The sequence below is a fragment of the Orycteropus afer genome, unplaced genomic scaffold (genome assembly GCF_000298275.1).
Source record: "Orycteropus afer afer isolate SDZICR_OR568_19922 unplaced genomic scaffold, OryAfe1.0 scaffold00090, whole genome shotgun sequence".
NCBI lineage: Eukaryota > Metazoa > Chordata > Mammalia > Tubulidentata > Orycteropodidae > Orycteropus > Orycteropus afer.
Window position 1 is genome coordinate 7,028,981 of NW_006921677.1, and position 13,307 is coordinate 7,042,287.

Sequence of the window (13,307 nt, forward strand, 5' to 3'; positions counted from 1 at the left end):
TGCCCAACCTTCCTTCCGAGGAGTGGCTGGTGGGTTTGAACCGCCAGCCTTCTGGTTAGCAGTCAAATGCTTTAGCCACTATGCTACCAGAGCTCACATTAGCTAAGCACAATCAGAAAAGTCATGATAAATTTCTAATTTTATCATGGGACAGGGGTGGGGGGACAGTTAGATCCACTTAGCAAATGTAAATGAACAAAAGATATCCAAAATAAAGTTGCTTTGTTATTTCATTCCACAAGACATGCTTTTCAGCACACCAGTTATGTGACTAATATAACATTGGCCACCTGAAAGAACCATAAACCACCCACAGTAACTTTGAAGATATTTTTTAACATGCAAGGAAATGTACAAAGCATATTCTGACCAGTCAAATAATAAAAATTTTCAAGCATGAGACAATTTAAATATGGAATTTTTTCCTTTACAGTAATCCCTTCCGCTAGTCCTTCCCACTGTTTTCTACTATGCCCAGGCATTCTAAAACCAACTATGAATAGCACCAATAGCCTGATATGAGGAATTATAATATATAATGGAATAATGTCACCTGCTTTAATATCCTGGTCCATTGGAAAGAATGTTCATGGAAATCAGTTTCCTACTTTAACAATGGCCCAGAACATGTTAAAGTTTTCATCTGGCAAAACTGGGCAGGTTGTGATCCTATCCTTCTGGTAGGAAAGACTGATTAGAGAGAAGGAAGATGTGGAATGGGGTCTGGCTCAGTTACATACCAAGTACCTTACAATCAATTAATACAAGTCATAAGTCTTTTAGTTCCATTTTTAGCAGTTGCCTCAGACTTCCTTTTCTTTACTTCTGATTTGGATACCACTCCACTCTCTTAAAGGTTCTGATCATTGAATTTGATAATTAGAAATTCCTACCATATAAAATTTCCAAAATTTTCAATTTTGACACAGTATATAAATAAAATCTTTTCAAATATTGTACAATGGAAATTTTTCTGAACATGTGCTTTAGTTTAAAATATTTATGCAAAAACAGAATTAGGTGAATTTGAAAAGAACTATACTAAGTGGAAAAGTATATATACAAACTGCATTTGTATGATTACAATTATGATTTTAAAATAGATACATACATATAATCGTAAGAATTGATATAGGAACACACAAATTTTAAATAGTATATTTATTTTCTTCTTTGTATTTCCAAATTTTGTGCAGTAAATGTGCAGTAGTTTTTATAATTACAGAAAGAAGTTATTTAAAAATCTTACCTCTCCAACATATTTGACTGTTTTTCAAATATTTTCAACATGGTATTCAATCTATTAGTCACCGAAAAACCAGTTTCTATTATAAAAGAAAAGTTTTACAAGTATTACAAATGACTGAAGTTTTAGCTCTATGCTGACATAACTTGCTATTATCTATATGTGTGAAAATTAGACAAACATAGAGAGCAGATATCAAGGTCCCATAGGTAGTCAAAGAACAAAATGCTTGTGATGAGAATAGCTACCATTTTATTAAACATTTACTGTGTGCAAGTCACTATGCTACTTTATGTACTCTTAATCCTTTAAAAATAAATATTGTCACCATTTTCAAATAAAAAATTTAAAGGTCAAAGAGGTTATATAATTTGATCAAAACTATACATCTAGTAAGTGACAAAACTGAATGGTGCTCAGTGTACATGATTTCCTCATGGTATGGTATTGCATATAAGACAATTGCTTTCATTGCTTCTGCTCAGTCAATAAATGCTATGGAAAAATCTAGCAAATCTATTAAGTTTTCCAATTAAGTCAAATAACCTAAATTTGACTGCTAACCAGAGGCTGATGGTTCAAACCCACCAGCCACTCCTTGGAAGGAAGACTGGGCAATCTACTTTCGTAGCGATACCACCTCAGAAACCCAAAGACGGGTCACTGTGAGTTGGAATCGACTCAACAGCAGGGAGTTTGGGTTTTTTTGGTTGCTACTGCTAAGTCAATAAGTGCTACGGAAAAAAAATCTAGCAGCTCTATTAAGTTTTCCAATTAAATCAAATAACTTTAATTGAGGAGAAAGAAGTAAAACTATCTCTTTCTTGCAGATGACATGACCTTATATATAGTAAATCCCAAAGAATCCATAAGAAATGTACTACAGCTAATAAATGAATTCAGCAAAATGAAGGATATAACGTCAACACACAAAAAATCAGTTGGGTGTCTATACACCAGCAATGAGCAACCTGAAATGAAAATTAAGAAAACAATTTCATTTACAATAGCACCTAAAAGAATAAAATGCCTAGGGAACTGAATGATTTGTACATTGAAAATTATAAAACATTCTGAAAGAAATTAAGGAAGATCTAAATAAATGGAAAGATATCTTGTGTTTATGGTTTGGAAGACTTAATATGGTTAAGATGTCAATACTATCCAAAGTTGTCTACAGATTCAATGTAATCCCATCAAAATTCCAACAGTCTCCTTTGCAGAAATAAAAAAGACAGTCCTCAAATTTATATGGAGTTGAAATGGCCCCAGACACTCAAAGCAATCTTGAAAAATAAAAAGAAAGTAGGAAGACTCATACTTCTTGATACAGTAACCAAAACAGACTGGTACTGGTATAATGATAGACATATAGACCAGTGTAAAAGCATTGAAAGTCCATAAATAAATCCATTCACATATGGCCAATTTATTTTCAACAAGGGTGCTAAGTTCATTCAATGGGAAAAAAATTAGTCTCTTCAATAAATGGTGCTGGGACAACTGGATCTCCAAATACAAAAGAATAAAGTTGGACCCATGTCTCACACCGTACAAAAATTTACTAAAAATAGATGACCTAATCTAAAAAATAGACCTAAATGCAAGAACTAAAACCATAAAAATCTTAGAAAAAAACATAGGAGTAATGCTTGACGACCAGTTGGTGAGGATCTGCAGAAACTGAAGATCTCATCTTAGCTGGTGGGAATACAAAATGGTGCACCCGCTGTAGAAAGCAGTATAGTATGATGATGGTTCCTCAAAATGTTAAACACAGAATTACCATACAACACAGAGATGCCACTCCTATGAATACAAAAAAAAAAAAAAAAACTTAAAAGCAGAGACTCATACAGATACTTATACACCAATGTTCACAGCAGCATTTTTCACAATAGCCAACCCAAGTACCCATCAACCATTGAATGACTGTGTAAAATGTGGTATATACATACAATGGATCTTTTTCAGCCATAAAGAGAAATAAAGTTCTCATATATGCTATGATATGGATAAACCTTGCAAAGATTATGCTGAGTGAAATAAGTCAAACACAAAAGGAAAAATATTGTGTGATCTCCCTTTCATGATATATCCAGAACAGGAAAATACTTAGAGACCAGAGTTTATTAATGTTTACCTTGGGTAGGAGGGAGAAGAAAATGGGGAGGCATTGCTTAAGGGGTACTAAATTTCTGTTGAAGGTGATGAAGAAATTTGGAAATGGATAATGATAAAATTGCACAACACGGTGACTGTAAGTAATGTCACTGCATTGTACACATAAAAATGGCTAAAGTTTTATTAAATATATTTTACCACAATAAATATTCTTTTAAAGTTAAAACTCAGGAGAAAGTGCTCTGATGAATAACCTTAAATTCATAGCAAATTTTCAAATCACAATCTTTAGAACAAATGAGTTTTTGATAAACACATTATCATCTTTCTAGAAATTCTAGCACTGTAAATAAAGAATTACTAGAAATACCATCTAAAAATAATATTAATTTGTAAAGATCACTGAATTAAAAAAAAATTATTGTGCTGTTGGTGAAAGTTTACAGACCAAACTAGCTTCCCATTTGATAGTTTGTACTTAAAAGTTTTCCATGACTTTGGTTGCCTTCCCCACAATGTGTCAGCATGCTCCGCACTCCCAGCCTGAGTTCTCTGTTTCCTTTTGTTCAAACTTTCTACCCTTTCTTGCCTTCTCATCTTTGCTTTTGAGCAAATATGGTCTTTTTGATCTCATATAATTGATTGTTCTAAAGAACACATTCCTCTCAGCTATTACTTTTATTTTTATTTACGAGCCTGTCTATTGTTTGGCCAAAAAATAGTCTCCAGGAATGGCTTCAGTTCCGGTTCAGAAGGGTGTCTTAGGGTCATAGTCTAAATAATTAATTCATCATTATTCTTTATCATTATGTAGTATTCCATTGAGTGTATGTGCCACTGTTTGTTTATCCATTCATCTGTTGATGGGCATTTATTCCTTCTACCTTTTTGCTATTGTGAATAACACTGCAATGAATATGGGTATGCATATGTCTATTTGTATCATGACATTCTTTAATGAGATGGAAAACTAATCACAAACTTTATATGGAAAGGAAAGAGACCTTGAGTAAGTAAACCATTATTGAAGAGAACAAAGTAGGAGGCCTCACACTGTCTGATTTCAGAACCTCCTTTATAGCCATGGTAGTCAAAACAGCCTAGTACTGGCACAACAACAGACACATAGACCAATGGAACAGAATTGAGAATGCAGATGTAAATGTATACACCTTTGGACAGCTAATCTTTGACAATGGGCCAAAGTCCATAAAATGCATAAGAAACAATCTCTTTAACAAATGTTGCTGCCAAACTGGATGCCTATCTGCAGAAAAATGAAATAGGGCCCATACCTCACACCATACACAAAAACTAACTCAAAATTAATCAAAGACCTAAATATAAAACTATAAAGATCATGGAAGAAAAAATTGAGACTAGGCTAGAGGCTCTAATATATAGCATAAAGAGGATACCAAGGGAGCTCTCGTGGTGTAGTGCCTAAGGCATTTGGCTGCTAACAGAAGGCTGGTGGCTCAAACCCACCAGTCACTCCTCAGAAGGAAGATGGGGCAATCTACTTCTGTTGTGATACTGCCTTGGAAACCCAAGGAGGGGTCCCTATGAGTCAGATCCGACTCCACAGCAGTGAGTTGAGGATACCAAACATAATTTTAAAAAATGCACAAACAGCAGAAGAACTAAATAAATGTTGTTGTTAGGTGTTGTCAAATCATTTCCGACTCATAGTGACCTTATGCACAGCAGAATGAAATACTGCCCAGTCCTGTGCCAGCCTCATGATCTTTGTTATACCTGAGCCCACTGTTGCAGTCACTATGTCTTTCCATCTCATTGAGGGCCTTCCCCTTCATTGTTGACCCTTCACTTTACTAAGCATGATATCCTTCTCCAGGGAATGGTTCTTCTGACAACATGACCAAAGTAGGTGAGACAAAGTCAGGCAACTCTCTCTTCCAAGGAGCATTCTGGCTGCACCTCCTCCATGACAGATTTGTTAGTCCTTTTAGCAGATCACGGTACTCTTAGCATTCTTCTCCAATACCACAATTCAAAACCATCAATTCTTTCAGTCTTCCTTATTCATTGTCCAGCTCTCACATGCATAAGAGGTGATCGAAAATACCTTGGCTTAGGTGAGGCGCACTTTAGTCTTCAAGGAGACATCCTTGCTTCTCATCCCTTGATAAAAGTTATTTCCAACAGATTTGCCCAATGCAATAATATGTCATCTGATGTCTTGACTGCTGTTTCCATTGGTGTTGATTGTAGAGCCAAGTAATATGAAATCCTTGACAACTTCAATCTTTTCTCCATCTACTGTGAAGCTGTTTATTGGACCAGTTGTGAGGATTTTTGCTTTCTTTATATTGAGGAGTAATCCATACTGCAGACTGTAGTCTTTAATCTTCATCAGTCAGTGCTTCAAGTCATCCTCACTTTCAGCAAGCAAAGTTGTGTCATCTGCTTATCACAGGTTGTTAATGAATCTTCCTCCAATCCTGGCATTCTTCTTCATATAGGCCTGCCTCTCACATTATTTGCTCATCATACAAATTGAATAAGTATGGTGAAAGGATACAACCTTGATGCACTCCCTTCTTGATTTGGAACCATGCAATAGCCCCTTGTTTTGTTCAAATGACAGCCTCCTGTTCCTCATGAGTACAATCAGTGTTCTGGAATTCCCATTCTTCTCAATGTTATCCACAATTTGTTATGAGTCACACAATTGAATGCTTTGGCCTAGTCAATATAACATAAGTAAACATCTTTCTAGTATACTTTGCTTTCATTTAAGATCCTTCTAACATCAGCAATGATATCACTCATTTCATGTCCTCTTCTGAATCCAGCTTGCATTTCTGGAAGCTCTCTGTCAATATATTGCTGCAACCATTTTTAAATTATGTTCAGTATGATTTTACTTGCATGTGATATTAATGGTATTGTTCAATAATTTTCACATTCTGTGGGATCACCTTTCTTTGGGATGGGTACAAATATGGACCTCTTTCAACCAGCTGGACAGGTAGCTGTCTTCCAAATTTCTTGGCATAACTGAGTGAGTGGCTCCAGTGGGGCATCTGTTGGTTGAAACATTTCAATGGGTATTCCATCAATTTCTAGAACTTTGTTTTTTGCCAATTCCTAGAGTTCGGCTTCAACTTCTTCCTTCAATACCATTAGTTCTTGATCATATGCCATCTCCTGAAATGGATGAACATTGACCAATTCTTTTTGGTTACAGTGACTCTGTATATTCCTTCTATCATCTTTTGATGCTTCCTGAATCATTCAATATTTTTCCCATAGAATCTTTCAATATTCCAACTTGAGGCCTAATTTTTTTTTCCTCAGTTCTTTCAGCTTGAGAAATGCTCAATGTGTTCTTCCCTTTTCATTTTTTAACTCCAAGTCTTTGCACATTTTATTATAGCAACTGACTTTGTCTGGTTGAGCTGCTCTTTGAAATCTTCTGTTCAGCTCTTTTATCTTGTCACTTCTCGCATTTGCTTCAGCTACTCTCCGCTCAAGGACAAATTTCAGAGTCTCTTCTGACATGCATTTTTTGGCTTTTTATTTCTTTATGTCTTTTTAATGACCTTTTGCTTTCTTCATGTATGATGTCCCTGATGTCATCCCACAATTCCTCTGGTTTTCAATCTTTGGTGTTCAATGCATCAAATCTACTCTTTAAATGGTCTCTAAATTCAGAAGGGATATTATCAAGGTCATATTTTGGCTCTCATGGACTTATTTTAATTGTCTTCAACTTCAATATGAATGTCTATATGAGCAGTTGATGGTCTGCTCCACAATCAGCTCCTGGCCTTGTTTTGGCTGAAGATATTGAGCTTTTCCATTGCCTCTTGCCACAGATGTAGTCTATCTGATTCCTGTTTACTCCATCTGAAGTCCACATGTATAGCCATCACTTGTGTTGCTGAAAAGTGGTATTTGCAATGAATAAGTCACTGGTTTTGTAAAATTCTATCATGTGTTCCCCAGCATTATTTCTATCTCCAAGGCCATATTTTCCAACTATTGGTAACTCTTCTCTGTTTCCAACTTTTGCATTCCAGTCACCAGTGATAATCAACACACCTTGATTATATGTTCAATCAATTTCAAACTGGAGAAGCTGGTAGAAATCTTCAATATCCTCACCTTTGACTTTGATGGTTGGTGAGGAAATTTGGATAATAATAGTGTTAACTGGTCTTCCTTGTAGGCCTATGGATATTATCCTATCACTGACATCATTGTACTTCAGGACAGATCTTGAAACAGTCCTTGTGACAATGAAGGCCACACCATTCCTCTTCAGTTTGTCATTCCCAGCAGAGTAGATCATATGGTTGCTTGATTCAAAATGGCCAAAACCAGATCATTTCAGCTCACTAATGCCTAGGATATTGATCTTTATGTGTTCCATTTCATTTTTGACAACTTCCATTTTTCCTATATTCATACTTCGTGTATTCCATGTTCCAATTATTAATGGATGTTTGCATCTATTTCTAGTCATTTAGAGTTGTGCCACAGCAGCCAATGTTGTTGTTGTTGTTGCTTTGTGCCGTCAAGTAGGAACCAACTCATAGCGACACCTCTTTGGGTTTCCGAGGCAGTATCACTATGGAAGTAGATTGCCCAACCTGCCTTCCGAGGAGTGGCTGGTGGGTTTGAACCACCAGCCTTCTGGTTAGCAGTCAAGTGCCTTAGGCACTATGCTACCAGAACTCCTCCCACAGCAGCCAATGGAGGTTCCAAAAGCTTTACTCTATCCATATTGTTAAGGTCCTCTCCACTCTGAGGAGTCAGCTCTTTCCCAGTCAAATTTTGAGTGCCTTTCAACTTGATGGGCTCATCTTCCAGCTCTATGTCAGACAATATTTCAGGGCTGTTCATAAAGTTTTCCAGTAATAATATATCAGATAGTGTTTCATAAGGTTTTCACTGGCCAATTCTTTGAGAATGGAAGGACCCTTCCTTCTTTCAGGTCTGTCTAAGCCTGGAAGCTCCACTGAAACTTCTCCACTACGGGTAACCTTGTTGGCATTTTGCAACATGGTGACATATCCTCCAGCCTCACAGCAACACATAAGCCACCACAGGCTGACAAACTGACAGACAAGTTTGTTTCCCTTAGTATTAGCTGACAAATGAGTCATCCTAAAATTTAAATACTTATGCCCATCAAAAGATTTCTCCAAAAGAATTAAAACAGAACCCACAAACTGGGAATAATGTTGGCTAGGACATATCTGGCAAGGGTCTAATTTCTAAAATTTATAGAACACTTCAACAAGAAAAAGAGAAAAAATTCAATTTAAAAATGGACAAAGGATATGAATAGACACGTCACCAAAGACGACACTGAGGTGGCTAATGAACATATGAAAAAAATGCTCATGATCATTAGATATTAGAGAGATGCAAATCAAAACTACAATGAGATACCACCTCACCACAATAAGGTCATTAACTACAAAACAGAAAATAACAAATGTTAGCAAGGTTTTGGGAAGATTGGAACTCTTATATATTGCTGGTGGGGATGTAAAATGGTACAGCCACTATGGAAAAAGGCATTACACTTCCTTAAAAAGCTAGAAATGGAAATATCATAAGATCCAGCAATCTCATTCCAAGGCTAAAGTCTTCTACTATTTTTGTGGAGCTGTCTATTTCTCTTTTGAACGCTGTCAGAGTTTGTTTCATGTATTTTGGAACCCTGTCATTGGGTAAAGGAGCTCTGGTAGTATAGTGGTTAAGGTATTCGTCTGCTAATCAAAAGGTTCTTGGTTTGAACCAGTCAGCAGCTCCACAGAAGAAAGATGAGGCAGGCTACTTCCATAAAGATTTATAGTCTTGGAAACACAATGGAGGTTGCTATGAGTCAGAATCAACAAAATGGAAGTAAGTGTGGTTTTTGTTTGCTTATTGAGTGTATATATATTTATTATGGTTGTGTCCTCTTGGTGGATTGACCCTTTAAACATTACATAATGACCTTCCTTATCTTTGATGGTAGATTTTGACTTAAAGTCTATTTTATCAAAGATTAATATTGCCATTCATGCTCTTTCCTTTTTTTTTTTTCCTTTTGGTCTTGCTTGCTTGACATATATTTTTTTCCATCCTTTGAGTTTTAGTTTTAGTTTATTTATGTCTTTGTGTCTAAGGTGTATCTCTTGTAGACAGCATATTGATGGGTCATTTTTTTAAAATCCTTCCTGCCACTCTTTCTCTCTCTTTTTGTACATTTAAGCCATTTACATTCAGTGTAATTATTGATAGGTCTGAGCTTACTGCTGTCATTCTGCTGTGCTTTTTGTGTGTGTGTGTGTTGTTAACAGTTCTTTGTTGCACTTAATTTTCTGTGCAAAATTCTTTTTTTGTTTGGATTTTCTTATTTTTTCTTTCATTGTTGTTAATTTTGAGCTTACCGAGTCTTTATCTTTTTCCTCTTTCATAGTTTGATGAATAAGTTTGTTAACTTTCTTTGTGGTTACCTTGAAATTTACTTTTATTTTTCTAAGTTCAAAGCAGTCTTTTACTTCTTGATACAGTCTTCATTTCCTCTCCATATGAAAATTCTATAACTACACATTTATTCACACTTTATGTTTGACTTTGTCATTTATAGATTGATGTCTCTGGTTCTGTTTTTGGTCTTTTAGCTTTGTTTTATTTTTGAGAATTTTTTATCTGTGTTGGTATCTGGCTGATGCTGTCCTTTCCCCTAATCTCAAATTGTTGTCTGATGTTTTGGTTCCCTATCTGAAGGACTCCCTTTCATATTTCTTATACAGTTACTCTGGTTTTTTACAAATTCTCTTAATGTCTTTTTATCTGGAAATGCCCTAATTTCACCATCATATTTGAGAGACTGTTTTGCAGGTTATGTAATTCTTGGTTGGCAATTTTTTTCTTTCAAGGTTTATATATATATCATCCCATTTCCCCCTGGCCTGTATGTTTTCTGCTGAGAGCTTAGTCTTATTGGTTCCCTTTATAGATGACTTTTCATTTTTCCCAGGCTGCTGTCAGGATTCTTTCTTTGTCTTTGTGCGGTGTAGTAAATTACTTAGTGTGGCTTTTCTACCCATAAGTCTTTGTAAACTCCAAGGTGGGAATTGCTATTAGCAACTAGGAGATCCTGATTGCTAAAGTTGCCCACCTGGAGTATTTCTGTTGGGAATGGCACAAAACAATGTTCTGGGAGGTTCCCACTCCTCCCACTCTAAGCACTCAGGTGCTTAGAGTTATGATGCTGTGATTGGCTAGTTTGACCACTCTGCTGGGCTCAAAAGAAGGCCTCTTGAGGCAGAAATCTCTCTGACTGCTGATTGAGGAAGACATGCTGCTGAAAGAGACACATGCCCCTGAAAAAGACACGTGCTGCTGGGAAAGAGACGCAAGAGACATACATTGCTGAGTGAGACACCAAGGGACCAGCACTGCTGGGAAAGAGACTGGGAGAGACTGTTGGCCGAGGGACGTTGGGCTGGGAGAGAGACTGAGCATTTTTCCTGAACTAGAATTGTAGCCTGTGGTACTTCCCTAATAAACCCCCTAATCTGTGAGCTCTGTGTGGCCACTGCAGTGAATTATTGAACCCAGGAGAGAGGTGGTGGGTGCTTTGGGAGGAATGGTTGGTGAAAGGACTGGAGGGGGGCAGCATGTCTGGCCTTGCAGTAATAGGCCTTGGGTTACTGCTGGTAATCCTGTCTTCCTCTTGTGGGATTAGAGGAGGTCAGAACATGTGGCCTCTTTGTCATTTTAGCACTTTGGTTTGGCCAAGTTGGATTATGTTATATCTTGATAATTTTCTTTTGGGGTCTATCCTGTATGTGGTCCATTGAACTTCTTGGATGAGTATCTTTTTGTGTTTCATGATATTAGGAAGTTTCCTGCCAGCAATCTTCGACAAGTCTCTCTGGGTTTTTTCCACTATTATTTATCTATTTATCACTTCACCTTGTTCTGGAATCCCATTCACATGTCAATTTTTCTTCTTGCTAGGGTTCCACATGGCATTTTTCATTTTTCTTCTTTCTTTTTTCTAAGTTTTCCTCAAACAAATCAGTGTCAAGAAATTTGCCCTCTATTTCACTGATTCAATCTTCCATTGATTCAATTCTGGCCTCTGTCCTTCTACTGAGTTGTCTATTTCTGGCATTTTATTCTTAATCTTTTGGATTTCTAGCTGTTGCTTTGTAAGGTTTCTAATTATCTATTTATTTATCATTTTGTTATTATATTGTTTTCTTGCATTATTCTATTGCTTTGTCTGTTTTCCTTGATTATGTCTGTTTCCTTGACTTTGTCTGTGTTTTCCTTGATCTCCTGGAGAATTCTATATATGTCTTTTGAATTTGTTATAAGGTAGTTTCATTACCATTTCTTCCTCCAGAAAGTTTCTGGTTCTTTATTTTGGTCACTTGCTGGAGCTATCTTGTCCTGCTTCTTCATGTGATTTGATACTGTCTTTTGTCTGCAAGGCATTAAAGTGATATTTAGGCTCTGGTGGCATAGTGCCTAAGGCATCTGACCACTAACCAGAAGGCTGGCATTTCAAACCCACAAGCCACTCCTTGGGAAGAAGGTTGAGCAATATACTTCCATAGCGATACCGCCTCAGAAACCCAAAGAGAGGTTACTATGAGTTGGATCCAACTTGACGGCAGTGCGTTTCGTTTTTTTTTTTTTTTTTTGGTTTTATATTTATTTATGTACTGTTTGTTTGCTGTATCTTTATTCTGGGGGGTTTTGTTGTGGTGGTGGTTGATATATCTAAGTAGGTGGTAAATGTATGCTACTCTGGTTGCTAGTATGGCTTCACTAGAGTGCTCACCAGCTGTCTCCATGTCAGTGAGGCAATGGCTGGGTAGTTAGCATGGGTGTTGGTCTGCTGGTCTTGCAGGGCAACTAAGGATATAGCTGGCATAGCAGGTGAAGTTATGTGTCTTTACAGCCTGTTACCTGGGTGTGGGTGCAGGGAGCATTCTCACTGGTCACTGGGTTGGGTGTTGTGTGTATGTGCACTGTTGGTCAGGGTGAAGGTGCCTGGGCCATCAGAAGGGAAGGGCTGCACAGGGGTGGTCAGAGCAGGTACAAGGTACAAGTTTCTGGCTGCAGGAGGTGGATGGTGCAGGGGGCAAGGCAGGGGTGATGTCACCAGTCCATGAGAGCCTGCTAGATTGCAATATGAAGGAGGATGTGCCGCTGGTCCTCAAGCCCCCAGCACAGATTACTGGAGGGTGTAGGAGGTATCATTGGTCTATAGATCCCCAGTGTGAGTGACTGGGCATACGGGTGGGCTCCTAGTACCAGTGGCTGGACGATCCATGCTCCCTTGGTGCAGGCAATTGGGCATAGGAGTGGGTGCTGCCATTCCATGGGTCCCTGACACTGAAACCCAGGTAGAGAGGAAGGTGCCACTGATTTGTGGGTCCCCAGCATGAGTGACTGAGTAAAGAAGTAGGCACCCTCAGACCATGGACCCCTAGCTCAGGAGGGAGGGCAGTGGTGGGTGCTGCTGGACCATGATTGCATGCAGTAGTGATGGACAAGTGGCTGGGAAGGCATTGCAAATTGGTGGGCCTCCAGCATAGGAGAGTGGCGGTGCAGTGTGTGGGGTAAGTAAGCTTAACTTTCATAGGGCAGGGAGCACTCCTCCCTGAATCTGGACATAGGAGCAAAGTCAATTCTTGACTGTACCAAGTAATGGGGGTTTTGGCTGGGAAAGCTGCATGTTTTATCTCAATATGGCCACACTGTGCCAGTTCAGCTGAAAGGACACCAGCAATCCATAATTCTCCATGTCCATTTGTTTATTTATTTATCTATTTATCTCTTCTTCCACTTGGCACTCAGTCTGATTCTTCGCTTTGCCTTTGATGCTCAGGGTTCCAAAGTTGTCATCTATATCCAATTTACTTGTTTCCTCAGGTCTTTGTTATAA

General features: G+C 37.8%; 1 protein-coding gene across 1 annotated transcript in view; it reads right to left on the minus strand.

Annotated features, from left to right (window-relative positions):
* Nucleotides 1–13,307, minus strand: part of CCDC7 (coiled-coil domain containing 7) — a 370,614-nt gene that overhangs the window by 193,969 nt on the left and 163,338 nt on the right. The window contains exon 9 of the mRNA XM_007942477.1: nt 1,250–1,325. Within this exon, the coding sequence (XP_007940668.1) occupies nt 1,250–1,325 (76 nt within the window). The remainder of the gene's footprint in view (nt 1–1,249; nt 1,326–13,307) is intronic.